The 13,532-nt window shown below is 46.7% G+C and overlaps 1 protein-coding gene across 2 annotated transcripts in view; it reads left to right on the top strand.

The window, feature by feature from the left end:
• PTGIR (prostaglandin I2 receptor) overlaps positions 1-12,164 on the top strand; it is a 42,017-nt gene extending 29,853 nt beyond the window's left edge. Inside the window, exons 2-3 of one of the 2 annotated variants that reach the window (XM_073561185.1) lie at positions 2,254-3,669; positions 11,434-12,164. In XM_073561185.1, the coding sequence (XP_073417286.1) occupies positions 2,818-3,669; positions 11,434-11,688 (1,107 nt within the window). In that variant the 5' untranslated portion in view covers positions 2,254-2,817 and the 3' untranslated portion in view covers positions 11,689-12,164. The remainder of the gene's footprint in view (positions 1-2,253; positions 3,670-11,433) is intronic. The other variant, XM_073561186.1, reaches the window with a different exon arrangement.
• Positions 12,165-13,532: the final 1,368 nt, after the last annotated feature.

Genomic DNA, 13,532 nt, shown 5'->3' on the forward strand with positions numbered 1-13,532 from the left:
TGTGATGGGTATATGGGCACGGGACTATGGGATGGCGGATATGTGTGATGGGTATATGGGCACGGGACTATGGGATGGAGGATATGTATGATGGGTATATGGGCATGGGACTATGGGATGGAGGATGTGTTTATGGGTATATGGGCATGGGACTATGGGATGGAGAATATGTATGATGGGTATATAGGCACTGGACTATGGGATGGAGGATATGTATGACGGGTATATGGGCACGGGACTATGGGATGGCGGATATGTATGATGGGTATATGGGCACGGGACTATGGGATGGAGGATGTGTGATGGGTATATGGGCACTCGACTATGGGATGGAGGATATGTATGATGGGTATATGGGCACGGGCCTATGGGATCGTGGATATGTATGATGGGTATATGGGCACGGGACTATGAGATGGAGGATAATTATAATTTGCTATAACTAACCACAGTTAGTTACTATGCCCAGGCAGCGCCGGGCTCTTCAGCTAGTATAAAATGTATGACATTTGAACTGCATTACTGCTCTAGAAAATTGGAAAAATTGAGAATACTTAGCCATAAATTGGCCAATTCATGTGTACCCAGCAGCCACGATTCTCGCTGCTGTGAACCTGCCTAATGTGAATCCTCTCTTGGGCTTCCTCCATATAGTATAATACACTCCCCATAGTCCTACATATAGTATAATATACTCCCCATAGTCCTCCATATAGTATAATACACTCCCCATAGTCCTCCATATAGTATAATAAACTATCCATAGTATAATGCATTCCCCATAGTACTCCATATCACATAAAGCATCCCCATAGTCCTCCCAATACAGAATAATGCAGCCCCCATAAAGTGCATGCAGTATAATACACAGCCTATAGTCCTTAATAGAGTATAATGCAGCCCCCATATAGTAGATATAGTATAATACTCTCCCTATAGTCCTTGATAGAGTACAATGCGGCCCCATAAAGTACAATGCAGCCCCATAGTCCTCCAGTATTATGGCCACCACCATGTACTCAATGATTAAAATAAATGCAATACTCCCCTCTCCCCATTCCCCCACTGCTCCAGTCTCTGCAGTGCATCTCCTCAGCAGCATGGCACATGATGACATGACATCTATGATGCCGATACAGTTGAGTGCGCGATGCGGGGTGGAGGCAGAGTTGGCACTGGAACTGGGTCCCAATGACTCACAAACTCCATAGCGGCCTCATAGTGTACCGCTATTAGCGGGGTAGTGCAGGCACCAGGCAAATGCCTAGTTTGCCTGCTCTAAAAGCCAGCCGTGGGTGTGTCCCATAATGGATGCCCGATGCGGACACAGCAACTTGTAAAGACGGAACATTATTTTCCCCCCTAACCTTCATAGATGGTGGGAGGTTACATATAGGCATTGGGGCCCTGCTGATCACTATAAATGAGGGCCCCAAGGCTCCCGGAGCAGCTCTGCACTCAGTTCTAAGCACAGGGGCCTCAGCACTGGTAAGTGTAAACTGTGAACTCGATGAGACTGATGATGGGAGATGTATGTTGTGTAAGGCCTGTTTCACACTTCAGTTGTTTGACATCAGTTGAAATCCGCCAAAGTGTGAAATAACGAATCCTTTTCCGCTATGTAACAAACGGATGTACCGGATCCGTTTTGTGGACGGATCCGCCAGTGTATGAAATTTAAACAAATAGAACTCTGGAAAAGAGGGGAGAGAGATTTTTGCCGCTGTCAGAACGACGTTTAGGGTTAAAAAGCATGAGAGGAAAGAACAAATGGGCATGCGCATTTAAAAATAGCGGTTCCGCCGCTGAAAAAAGCGTTCCTTTGTCCGTTTACTCCAGACGGCGGACGCTAAAATTCAAACGGATCCGTAAAAAAAAACGGACGCAATGGACGACCATCCGTCATAATCCGCCGCTAATGCAAGTCTATGGGGAAAAAAACGGATCCGCTTTTTCTAAAAACGACGGATTTTGACTGACTTCAAACAACTGAAGTGTGAAAGAGGCCCAAGAGGGAGATCATTAGTCTGTGGGCTCCTGGTCACAAGAATGATGGGTGCGCTACATTGTGTGAGAGGAGATTAGAATGTGAGCTTCTGGACTCACTCTCTTTTTTTCTCTTTTTTTTCCATTTCTTTGTCTCTCTTTGATTATCTTTCTGTTTTTTTCTGTCTCTATTTTTTTTTCTCTCTCTTTTTTACTTTTTTCTTTCATTTTCTATACAATCTTAATGTTTCTGTTCTTCTATTTCAGATTCTTTTCCACTTTTAATTTTTCTTTGCATCTTTTTCCTGTTTTCTCTTTTTTCTCTTTTCTTAAATTACTTTCTTTTCTTTTCCTTTTCTCTTTTGCTGCCTTTTTTCTTCTCGCTTTTAGTTTATTTTTGTCTTTTCTCTTTTTTTATGTTGACGTTCCCTCAGTTTATTTCCCTTTTCAACTCTTCTTTTCTTTCTCTCTCTTTCTCTTGCTCACACTCTCCCCTCCCACTCGGCTGTCTCTGTTCTTGGGTCATATCACTGACAGATCACAGCGCATTGAGTCAAGTGTAAGAGGGAAAGCAGAAAGTGGAGAGAGCTCAGAAATTGAAAGAGACAGACGCGCATGAAGCGAGAGAGCGCAGAGGTGCCCGGCGGGCAGCTGCACCAGATCTGGATGAGGATGTAAGACGAGCAGCTGCAGAAAAGGAAGACAAAGTGAACACGGCGCAAAAGAGACATTCCCCCGGGGTGGAGGCGAGAGAGACAGAGGAGGTGACCGCTCTAGTAGGAAGAGACAGGCACTAGTGGAAGCCGGGAGCGATAGCGAACAGTATCAGAGATGCTGGAGTCGCTTGTGATAACAGCGCAGCCGTCTCTCCACAACACCGTGCACCACTCCTGCGAGAACTCCACCCAGGTACACGCCGATAGTAATCCGGCCATCAGCACCCTCATGTTTGCCATGGGAGTACTGGGAAACCTGCTGGCACTGGGTATCTTGGGAGTCCATCGCAGAGAAAGGAGAGCGCGTGCCTCGCCATTTTGTATACTGGTGACGGGACTGGCCGTAACGGATCTCCTAGGCACCTGCGTCCTGAGTCCAGTGGTTTTCGTCTCCTATGCCAAGCAGGCGTCTCTCCTGGCATTGGGCTCTGAGTCGCTCTGTAAACTTTTTGCATTTGCTATGACTTTTTTTAACCTGTCCTCTATGATGATCCTGTTTTTTATGGCTTTTGAACGTTGCCTGGCGCTAAGTCATCCATACGTTTATGCCCAGCATAGCTGGGGGCACCGCCTGGCACGGGCATCTTTGCCCATTTCCTACGTTTTGCCGGCTCTGCTCTGTGCCCTGCCATTGATAGGAATTGGTGAACATAAGCAGTACTGTCCAGGCACCTGGTGCTTCATTCGGATGGCTGTGCCGCCCACGACTGGTAAAGATGGGAATCTGGCCTTTTCTCTGCTGTATGCCAGCCTGACAGGACTCCTGATCCTGGCAATATTACTGTGCAATGCCTCTGTGACTGCCAGCCTGTGCCGTATGAGGAAGGGTCAGAGGGCGAGAAGAGGCTCACTGCGCAGAGGGGGTGCCCGAGGGTGGTTTCTGGGAGCCGGAGAAGAGGAACTGGAACATCTCATCCTCCTGGTGCTCATGACCTCAATATTCATGGTGTGCTCGGTGCCAATGACGGTGAGTGCCCTGGAGAGGCTGACGAAGGCTGACTACAATCAGCATCACTATCCCATCAATGTGCCCATAGTCAGGGAACGTAGAGACTCAGATGACGGGAGATAGGTGAGGGAGAGCGATGGGTTAATTATATATAGGGTATAGGGAGAGAGGAACCCAAACCGAAATGGAAAAGCGGACCCCGACCCCAACCCTCAGCTCCGACATCTCAGGGTTGAAGTCACTCAGTGCAAGACCTTGTCCTCCATCGACGCCTCCCTGGCAGGAAGCGAGTGAGTGATCCTTGTCCTCTGCCCTATTACTTCCCTTTTAGCTTTATCTATAGGATAAATATGTTTATTACAGGAAGGTTTACATTCACTAACTGGGGATTTTACAGGCACATCTGCTGGTAGTGAGACCCGAGTGTCCACCACGGTAATGGCAAAATAATTATTCCGACATTGCGCCTCATCTCCCCCTGAGTAACATCAGATTGATCCTCTTGTTCCCATTTTTGTTTCTTAGCTCCTGAACTTCGGTAACCCCCGCGTCACATGAAACATTTACAGTCTTGACCAAAAGTTTTGACAATGACAGAAATTTTGGTTTTCAAATATTGCTACTTCCATGTTTTTGGATATTTTAGTCCGACGTTTCTATAGTTACTTACCGACAATTATAAACATTCATAAGTTTTTACACTTTTATTGACAAATCCATGAAGTTCCTTGAGAATAAGTGACAGAAGTCTGGAGAATAAGGGGCAGGAGTGTGGAGAATAAGGGGCAGGAGTCTGTAGACTAAGGGGCAGGAGTCTGTAGACTAAGGGGCAGGAGTCTGTAGACTAAGGGGCAGGAGTCTGTAGACTAAGGGGCAGGAGTCTGTAGACTAAGGGGCAGGAGTCTGTAGACTAAGGGGCAGGAGTCTGTAGACTAAGGGGCAGGAGTCTAGAGAATAATGGCCAGAAGTGTGGAGAATAAGGGGCAGTAGTCTTGAGATTAAGGGGCAGGAGTTTGGAGAATAAGGGGCAGAAGATGAGAATAAGGGACAGAAGTCTGGAGAAAAAGGGGCAGGAGTCTGGAGAATGAGCAGGAGTCTGAAGAATAAGGGGCAGACGTCACAGGAATAAGGGGCAGACGTCACGGGAATAAGGGACAGACGTCACGGGAATAAGCAGCAGACGTCACGGGAATAAGGGGCAGAAGTCTGGAGAATAAGGGGCAGACGTCACAGAAATAAGGGGCACACATCTGGAGAATAAGGTGCACAAGAATGGAGAATAAGGGGCATAAGTCTGGAGAATAAGGGGCAGACGTCTGGAAAATAAGGGGCAGAAGCCTGGAAAATAGGGGACAGAAGTGTGGAGAATAAGGGGCAGGAGTCTGGAGACTAAGGGGCAGGAGTCTGGAGACTAAGGGGCAGGAGTCTGGAGACTAAGGGGCAGGAGTCTAGAGAATAATGGCCAGAAGTGTGGAGAATAAGGGGCAGTAGTCTTGAGAATAAGGGGCAGGAGTCTGGAGAATAAGGGGCAGAAGATGAGAATAAGGGACAGAAGTCTGGAGAAAAAGGGGCAGGAGTCTGGAGAATGAGCAGGAGTCTGGAGAATAAGGGGCAGACGTCACAGGAATAAGGGACAGACGTCTCGGGAATAAAGGGCAGAAGTCTGGAGAATAAGGGGCAGACGTCATGGGAATAAGGGGCAGACGTCATGGGAATAAAGGGCAGACGTCACAGAAATAAGGGGCACACATCTGGAGAATAAGGGGCATAAGTCTGGAGAATAAGGGGCATAAGTCTGGAGAATAAGGGGCATAAGTCTGGAGAATAAGGGGCATAAGTCTGGAAAATAAGGGGCAGAAGCCTGGAAAATAGGGGACAGAAGTCTGGAGAATAAGGGGCAGACGTCACGGGAACAAGGGGCAGACGTCTTGGGAAAAAGGGGCAGACGTCTGGGGAATAAGGTCATCAATTAAGGGTACTTATTCCTCAGCACCGCTTTTTAACAGTGCTGAGAAATAAGGGTATAGCTCCCCCCAGCGTCCGAAGTTTTTACCGACCCCAGTGTTGCGGTCACAGTTATTAACAGAATAACGGTGACCGCAAAAAAAATGGCCAATTTCCCATTTAATTTCTCTCTCCTCTCAGTGCAGGACTTTGTCCTCCATCGAAACCGGGGCAGGAGTCTGGAGAATTAAGGGCAGGAGTCTGGAGAATAAGGGGTAGATGTCTGGAGAAAAAGGGGCAGACATCACGGGAATAAGGGGCAGACATCTGCTGAATAAGGGGCAGACATCTGGGGAATAAGGGGCAGACGTCTAGGGAATAACAGAAAGAAGTCTGGAGAATAAGGGGCAGAAGTCTGGAGAATAACAGGAAGTAGTCTGGAGAATAAGGGGCAGGAGTCTGGAGAATAAGGGGAAGACGTCTGGGGAATAAGGGGCAGACGTCTGGGGAATAAGGGGCAGACTTTGGGGAATAAGGGGCAGAAGTCAGGAGAAAAAGGGGCAGAAGTCTGGAGAAAAAGGGGCAGACATTACGGGAATAAGGGGCATACATCTACGGAATAAGGGGCAGACGTTTGTGGAATAAGGGGCAGACGTCTGAGGAATAAGGGGCAGACATCTTGAGAATTTAAGGTCCCGTTACATTTAGCGATGCACAGCGATCCCGATAACGATTCGACGCTGTCAGGATGGCTGGTGCATTGCTAAATGGTCGCTAGTGAGCTGCCAAACAGGCAGATCTCACCAGCGATGCAGCAGCGGTCGGCGGTCGTTACTTACTTGTCAGACGGCAGCTCTGGTGATTACTTCCTCAAGCGTCTATGGAGTCGCTCGTCGGCGCCAGCAGGAAGCCGACGACGAGAAATGGACCAGGACGATCTCGCCAGCGGGGAGCTGGGTCGCATGTACGTGTCACATGTAGCGAGATCGCTAGCGATATCGCTGTTGCGTCACAAAATCGGTGACGCTTTAGGCTATGTGCCCACGTAGCGTTTTAAAACGCACAGTGAAAACCGGACTCCTTCCCAGAAATCACGCGTTTTTTCCGCGCGATTTCACCGCGATTCTGTTCGCGATTTTGCCGCGATTTTCTCAAGCACTTTCCAAGCGATTTGAAGCATCGCTTAGAAAGTGATTGACAGGTTGGTCACACTCGTCAAACATAGTGTTTGACAAGTGTGAGCAGCTTTTTACTATTGAGGCTGCCTATGCGGCATCAATAGTAAAAGATATAATGTTAAAAATGATAAAAAAAATAAAAAATCGGGGTATATTTACCTTCCGACGTCCCGCGCTGCCATCCCGGGCCTCAGCGTTCCCAGTAATGCCTTGTGAGACCTGTGATGACGTTGGTCTTGCGTTACTATAGCGATCTCGCGAGACTACGTCATCACAGGACCTTGCCGCAAGGCATTACTGGGAACGCTATGGCGCGGGATGGCAGCGCGGGACGTCGGAAGGTAAATATACCCCGATTTTATATTCTTTTTTTTACAGGGGTATTGTACCCAGGGCCTGGAGGACAGTCTCCTCTCCTCCACACCGTGGGTACCAACTGCACATGAGATGCTTAACTTCACGCTTGGTGGGCATAGCCACATGCGGGAAGTAAGCGATTCTCATGCATTCCTATTGGTGCGGAATCGCGGCAATTCTTTGCGATTCCGCACAAAAGAATGATCATGCTGCGATTTTTTCCGCGATGCGATTCCGCCGCGGAAAAAAGCGCAGCATTAGCACAGCATGTGCGGAATGCCATAGGAATGCATGGGGTGCGTTCTGTATACGATTTTAAACGTTTTCGCGCCGAAAATCGCTGCAAAAACGCTTAAAAATTGCATCGTGGGCACACAGCCTCAGCGATATCGCTAGCGATCTGGCTATGTGCGAAGGGGGCTTAAGGGGCAGACGTCTTGGGAATAAGAGGCAGACATCTGGGGAAAAAGGGGCAGACGTCTGGGGAATAACAGGAAGAAGTCTGGAGAATAAGGGGCAGGAGTCTGGAAAGTAAGGGGCAAAAGTCAGTAAAATAACGGGCAGAAGTCAGGAGAATAAGGGGCAGCAGTCTGGGGAATAAGGGGCAGAAGTGTGGAGAATAAGGGGCAGCACTGGGAATACTGGGGTGTCACAGGAACTTCATGGATACGTCAATAAAAGTGTAAAACCTTATGGAATGCCTATAATTGTGAGTCAGTAACCATAGTAACGTCGGAAAGTTTTGGTCCTGACTGTTCAAACTAAACTCTTTCAGTCTCTACTGGTGCATTTTATAACCCCTTAATGACAGCCGATATGCCTTTTAACATCAGAAATTAAGGGTACTTATTCCTCAGCACCGCTTTTTATCGGCGCTGAGAAATAAGGATATATCGCCCCCCGTCGTCGGAAGTTTTTACCGACTCCAGTGTTGCAGTCGCACATCATAGGAGAGAGAAATGGGGTCTCCCAATACCCCTGCCGGTACCTACGGTGTCCCTGCATCCCCCCGTGAAGTCCCCCTGCCGCCGGCATCTTGAACCAGGAAGAAAATGGCGGGCGCATGTGCAGTACGCCTGGCGAAATCTTCCGGCCGGCACCCGGCAACAATAGGAAATTTTTCCTATTGGTTAATTTTGATCACTGTGATAGACCCTATCACAGTGATCAAAATAAAAAAATAGTAAATCAAACCTCCTTTAACCCCCTTAGTTAGGTAAACATAATAAAATAAAAAAATTTATTTAATTCCATTTTTCCTTTAGGGTTGGGCTAAAGTTAGGGTTGGGCTAGGGTTAGAGTTGTGGTTATGGCTGGGATTATGGTTAAGGTTGGGATTAGGGTTAAGGGTGTGTTGGGGTTAGGGTTATGGTTGGGATTAGGGTTAGGGGTGTGTTGGGGTTAGAGTTGTGGTTAGGGTTGCGATTAGGGTTAGTGGTGTGTTGGGGTTAGAGTTGGAGTTATAATTCGGGGTTTCCACTGTTTAGGTGCATCAGGTTTAGGTACATCAGGGGTCTCCAAACGCGATATGGCATCACCATTGATTCCAGCCAATTTTGCGTTCAAATGGTCAAACGGTGCTCAATCCCTTCTGAGCCCTGCCATGCACCCAAACAGTGTCTCTCCCTAATATACGGGGTATTGACGTACTCAGCAGAAATTGCACAACAAATTTTGTGGTCCAACTTCTCCTGATACCCTTGTGATAATAAAAAAAAATTGGTTGCAAAGTAAGTTTTTTGTGAAAAAAGTAAAATGTTCATTTTTTCCTTCCACATTTCTTTAGTTCTCGTGAAGCACCTGAAGGGTTAATAAACTTCTTGAATGTGGTATTGCGCACCTCAAGGGCTGCAGTTTTTAAAATGGTGTCACTTTTGGGTATTTTCTGTTATATTGACCTCCCAAACTCACTTCAAATATGAGGTGGTCCCTAAAAAAATGGTTTTGTAAATTTTGTTGGAAAAGTAAGAAATTGCTGGTCAACTTTTAACCCTTATAACATCCTAACAAAAAAAATATATGTTTCCAAAATTGTGGTGATGTAAAGTAGACATGTGGGAAATTTTATTTATTAACTATTTAGTTTGACATAACTCTCTAATTTAAGGGCACAAAAATTAAAAGTTTGAAAATAGCTAAATTTTCAAAATTTTTGCCACATTTCCATTTTTTTCATAAATAAACGCAAGTCATGATGTTACCACTATCAAGAAGTACAATATGTCACGAGAAAACATTCTCAGAATTAGTAGGATACGTTGAAGCGTTCCAGAGATATTATCTCACAAAGGGACAGTGGTCAGAACTGTAAAAATTGGCTTTGTCATTAAGTATCAAATTGGCTCTGTCACGAAGGGGTTAAATGAGCTTCCACTATTCAGAGCTTTGGACTGATATAAGCTCACAGTATAGAAAGTAGAGAAAGAACAAGACCTCTAGAGGAGAAGAAACTTGGGGAACAGTGTAATGACGCTGACACTCAGGGTACAAAATAATGACACTGACACTCGGGGTACAGGATAATGACACTGACATTCGGGGTACAAGATAATGACACTGACACTCGGGGTACAGGATAATGACACTGACATTCGGGGTACAGGATAGTGACACTGACACTCGGGGTACAGGATAATGACACTGACACTCGAGGAACAGGATAGTGACACTGACACTCGGGGTACAGGATAATGACACTGACACTCGAGGTACAGGATAGTGACACTGACACTCGGGGTACAGGATAATGACACTGACACTCGGGGTACAGGATAATGACACTGACACTCGAGGTACAGGATAATGACACTGGCACTCGGGGTACAGGATAATGACACTGACAATCAGGGTACAGGATAATGACACTGACACTCGGGGTACAGAATAATGACGATGACACTTGGGGTACAGGATAATAACACTGACACTCAGGGTACAGGATAATGACACTGACACTCAGGGTACAGGATAAAGACGCTGACACTCCAGGTACAGGATAATGACGCTGACACTTGGGAGTACAGGATAATGTTTTACACATTATAACCGACTCCCCCGAGGGATTTAATGTGTCCCCTCGCAGTATTGGGGTACCTGTGGCTCTAGTTGCTCTGTGCTTGGGTGGTTTGTAGTCAGTAGATTTAGGGTTAATTAGTCTGAGGGATGGATTTGTCACATATCTTAGGTCTCTTCACAATCACCTAATAAACTTCAGCAAAAGAGAAAACACCAAATGTCTGCGATCACTGGTCGCCTGGGGTTCAGCATTCCCAGAGCCTCTTACCCCTCTGTCTTCAGCAGAAGATTTCACCTTTGTCGGACTGGACATAGAGGACTGAGGGCTCCTGAGTAGTGACAGTGTGTGGCCCCAAGTCCGCAAATAACTCATATTTAAAATGAATAATTGCCCTGTGAAATGTCTGAATAATCCTAATTCCTCCAGCAACATCTCTGGATTAGGGTATCACTGGTGGTCTGAAATGATTAAGGGATAAATGATGACATCCCTATTCATCTGGGACAACCAAGGGGTTAATAGTAACTTCCTATGTGGCTTAGTGCATTTAATGAATTAGCGGTAACATCCCTGGGTGGTCTGGGGCAGTGAAATTTGTAACTGTGACATCCCTGGTGATCTGCGCTGTTGAAGAGTTAATGATGACATCTCGAGTGGCCTGGGATAGGGAGGGGGTTAATGGTGACATCCCTGGTGGTCTGGGATAGTGTAAGGGTTAATGGAAGCATTCCTGGTGGTGGTCTGGGGGATAGGGAAGGGGTTAATGGTGACATCCATGGTTGTCTGGGGTAGGGAAGTGGTTAATGGTGACATCCCTGGTGGTTTGGGACAGTGAACGTGGTAATGGTGACATCCCTGGTGGTCTTGGACAGTGAAAGTGGTGATGGTGACATCCCTGGTGGTCTAGGATAATGTAAGGGTTAATGGTGGCATTCCTGGTGGTCTGGGATAGGGAAAGGGTTAATGGTGACATCCATGGTGGTCTGGGATAGGAAAGAGATTAATGGCGACATCCATGGTGGTCTGGGGTAGGGAAGGGGTTAATGGTGACATCCCTGGTGGTCTGGGACAGTGAAAGTGGTAATGGTGGCATCCCTGTTGGTCAGGGGAAATGGAAAAGTTAATGGTGGCATCCCTGGTTGTCTGGGGTGGTGAGGTTCTAATCTACCTGTAGAAAAGGCTGCAGGACGCCACCTTCTACATGAGTGGCTGTAGGCCACTCTGACCCTGCATCATCAGCCAGCAGAGCACTGCACTCTCATGACTTGTCCATTATGTCACCCACAGCTCCGCGCTTTCCTGGGCGCCCTCTACACCAAAGGAGACCCATTGGATGAAACTGGCGATCTGATGGCTTTCCGATTCAGTGCTCTCAATCCCATCCTGGACCCCTGGATCTTCATCATATTTCGGGGATCAGTGTTCCGCAAACTCCAATCTCTGCTCTGCACGACCTGGAACAAATCCACTAAACCAGTCCCGGGCCTTGGCTGTGTGGAGACCAGTGCAATCAGCCCAATGACCTCCATCTCTGGTCCCTGAGAAATGCCAGACAAAAGCAACCAAAAAAAGAAGGGACTGCACATAACAAGGTGACCCTCGGGTGGGTAGGACACTGGGTGAAATGATGTCCCTCGGGGGCAGGGCACTTGGTGACATGGTGTTCCTTGAAGGCGGGGCTCTGGTGTGGATTTGTCTGTTACATTGTAAGGAGCGTGCAGCTATCTTTTATTTCTTGTTGCGCCCCCTTTATAACATTATTTGGTGTGGACTAATGAATGCCCTATAGTGAGATTCTCTGTTATCAGCCACACAACAACAGTGTTAATATGTGTAGTTTGGCAGCGTGGACTGTCCTGGATCTAGGACTTCATAAGAAAAAATTGTACTACAGGGTGGTTGGGGGTCAGTGATGGATGTCTTGCCAGGCCCGACCCACCATCATTCTGGAGGACAACAGATCCCGCATTGTAACCGCGTCATCTTTAGTTTCTTGCACTAAACATCTGTGTTATAAACATTGTTTGTGCTTCTTATTCCTGCTGGATCAGTGACGGGAGACGCCATTCCCTCCTCACCCACAACTCTCTCCAAAAACCAAACATCTCAATATATTTGAAACCCATACTGGAAGAGATGGGAGAAACCAGTACATTACAGACCTCAGAAGTGACTGATATGTAATGTAAGATATCTATACGGCACAAATTAGCACTGGTCCCATCATCATACTGTCCCCATCACCACATAATCAGGACCTGTCCCCATCATCACATAATCAGGACTGTCCCATCATCACATAATAAGGACTGTCCCCATCATCACAATCAGGACCTGTCATCATCACATGATCAGGACTGTTCCCATCATCACATAATCAGGACTGTCCCATCATAACATAATCAGGACTGTCCCCATCATCACATAATCAGGACCAGTCCCCATCATCACATAATCAGGACTGTCCCCATCAAATAATCAGGAATGTCCCATCATCACAATCAATACTGTCCCCATCATCACATAATCAGGACCAGTCCCCATCATCACATGATCAGGACTGTCCCATCAACACATAAATTAGGACTGTCCCCAACATCACATAATCAGAACTGTCCACATCATCACATGATCAGGACTCTCCCCATCAAATAATCAGGAATGTCCCATCATCACATGATCAGGACTGTCCCCATCATCACATGATCAGGACCAGTCCCCATCACATAATCAGGACTGCCCCCATCATCACATAATCAGGACCAGTCCCATCATCACATGATCAGGACTGTCCCCATCATCACATAATCAGGACTGTCCCCATCATCACATAATCAAGACCAGTCTCCATCATCACACGATCAGGACTGTCCCCATCATCGCTTGATCAGGACCAGTCCCCATCATCACATGATCAGGAATGTCCCCATCATCACATGATCAGGACCAGTCCCCATCACATAATCAGGACTGCCCCCATCATCACATAATCAGGACCAGTCCCATCATCACATGATCAGACTGTCCCCATCATCACATAATCAGGACTGTCCCCATCATCACATAATCAGGACCAGTCCCCATCACATAATCAGGACTGCCCCCATCATCATGCCCCGCATGAATTCTGCAGACGTTATTGGCCATTACCTGTATATATACAGTGGGTACGGAAAGTATTCACACTCTTTTTCACTGTTTCATTGAAGCCATTTGGTAAATTCAGAAAAGTTAATTTTTCTTCTCATTAATGTATACTCTGCACCCCATTCTTGACTGAAAAAAAACAGAAATGTAGAAATGTTTGCAAATTTATTAAAAAAGAAAAACTGAAATATCACATGGTCATAAGTATTCAGACCCTTTGCTCAGACACTCATATTTAA

Source organism: Dendrobates tinctorius, unplaced genomic scaffold, assembly GCF_039654945.1.
Source record: "Dendrobates tinctorius isolate UK_male_01 unplaced genomic scaffold, ASM3965494v1 ptg000315l, whole genome shotgun sequence".
Lineage (NCBI taxonomy): Eukaryota > Metazoa > Chordata > Amphibia > Anura > Dendrobatidae > Dendrobates > Dendrobates tinctorius.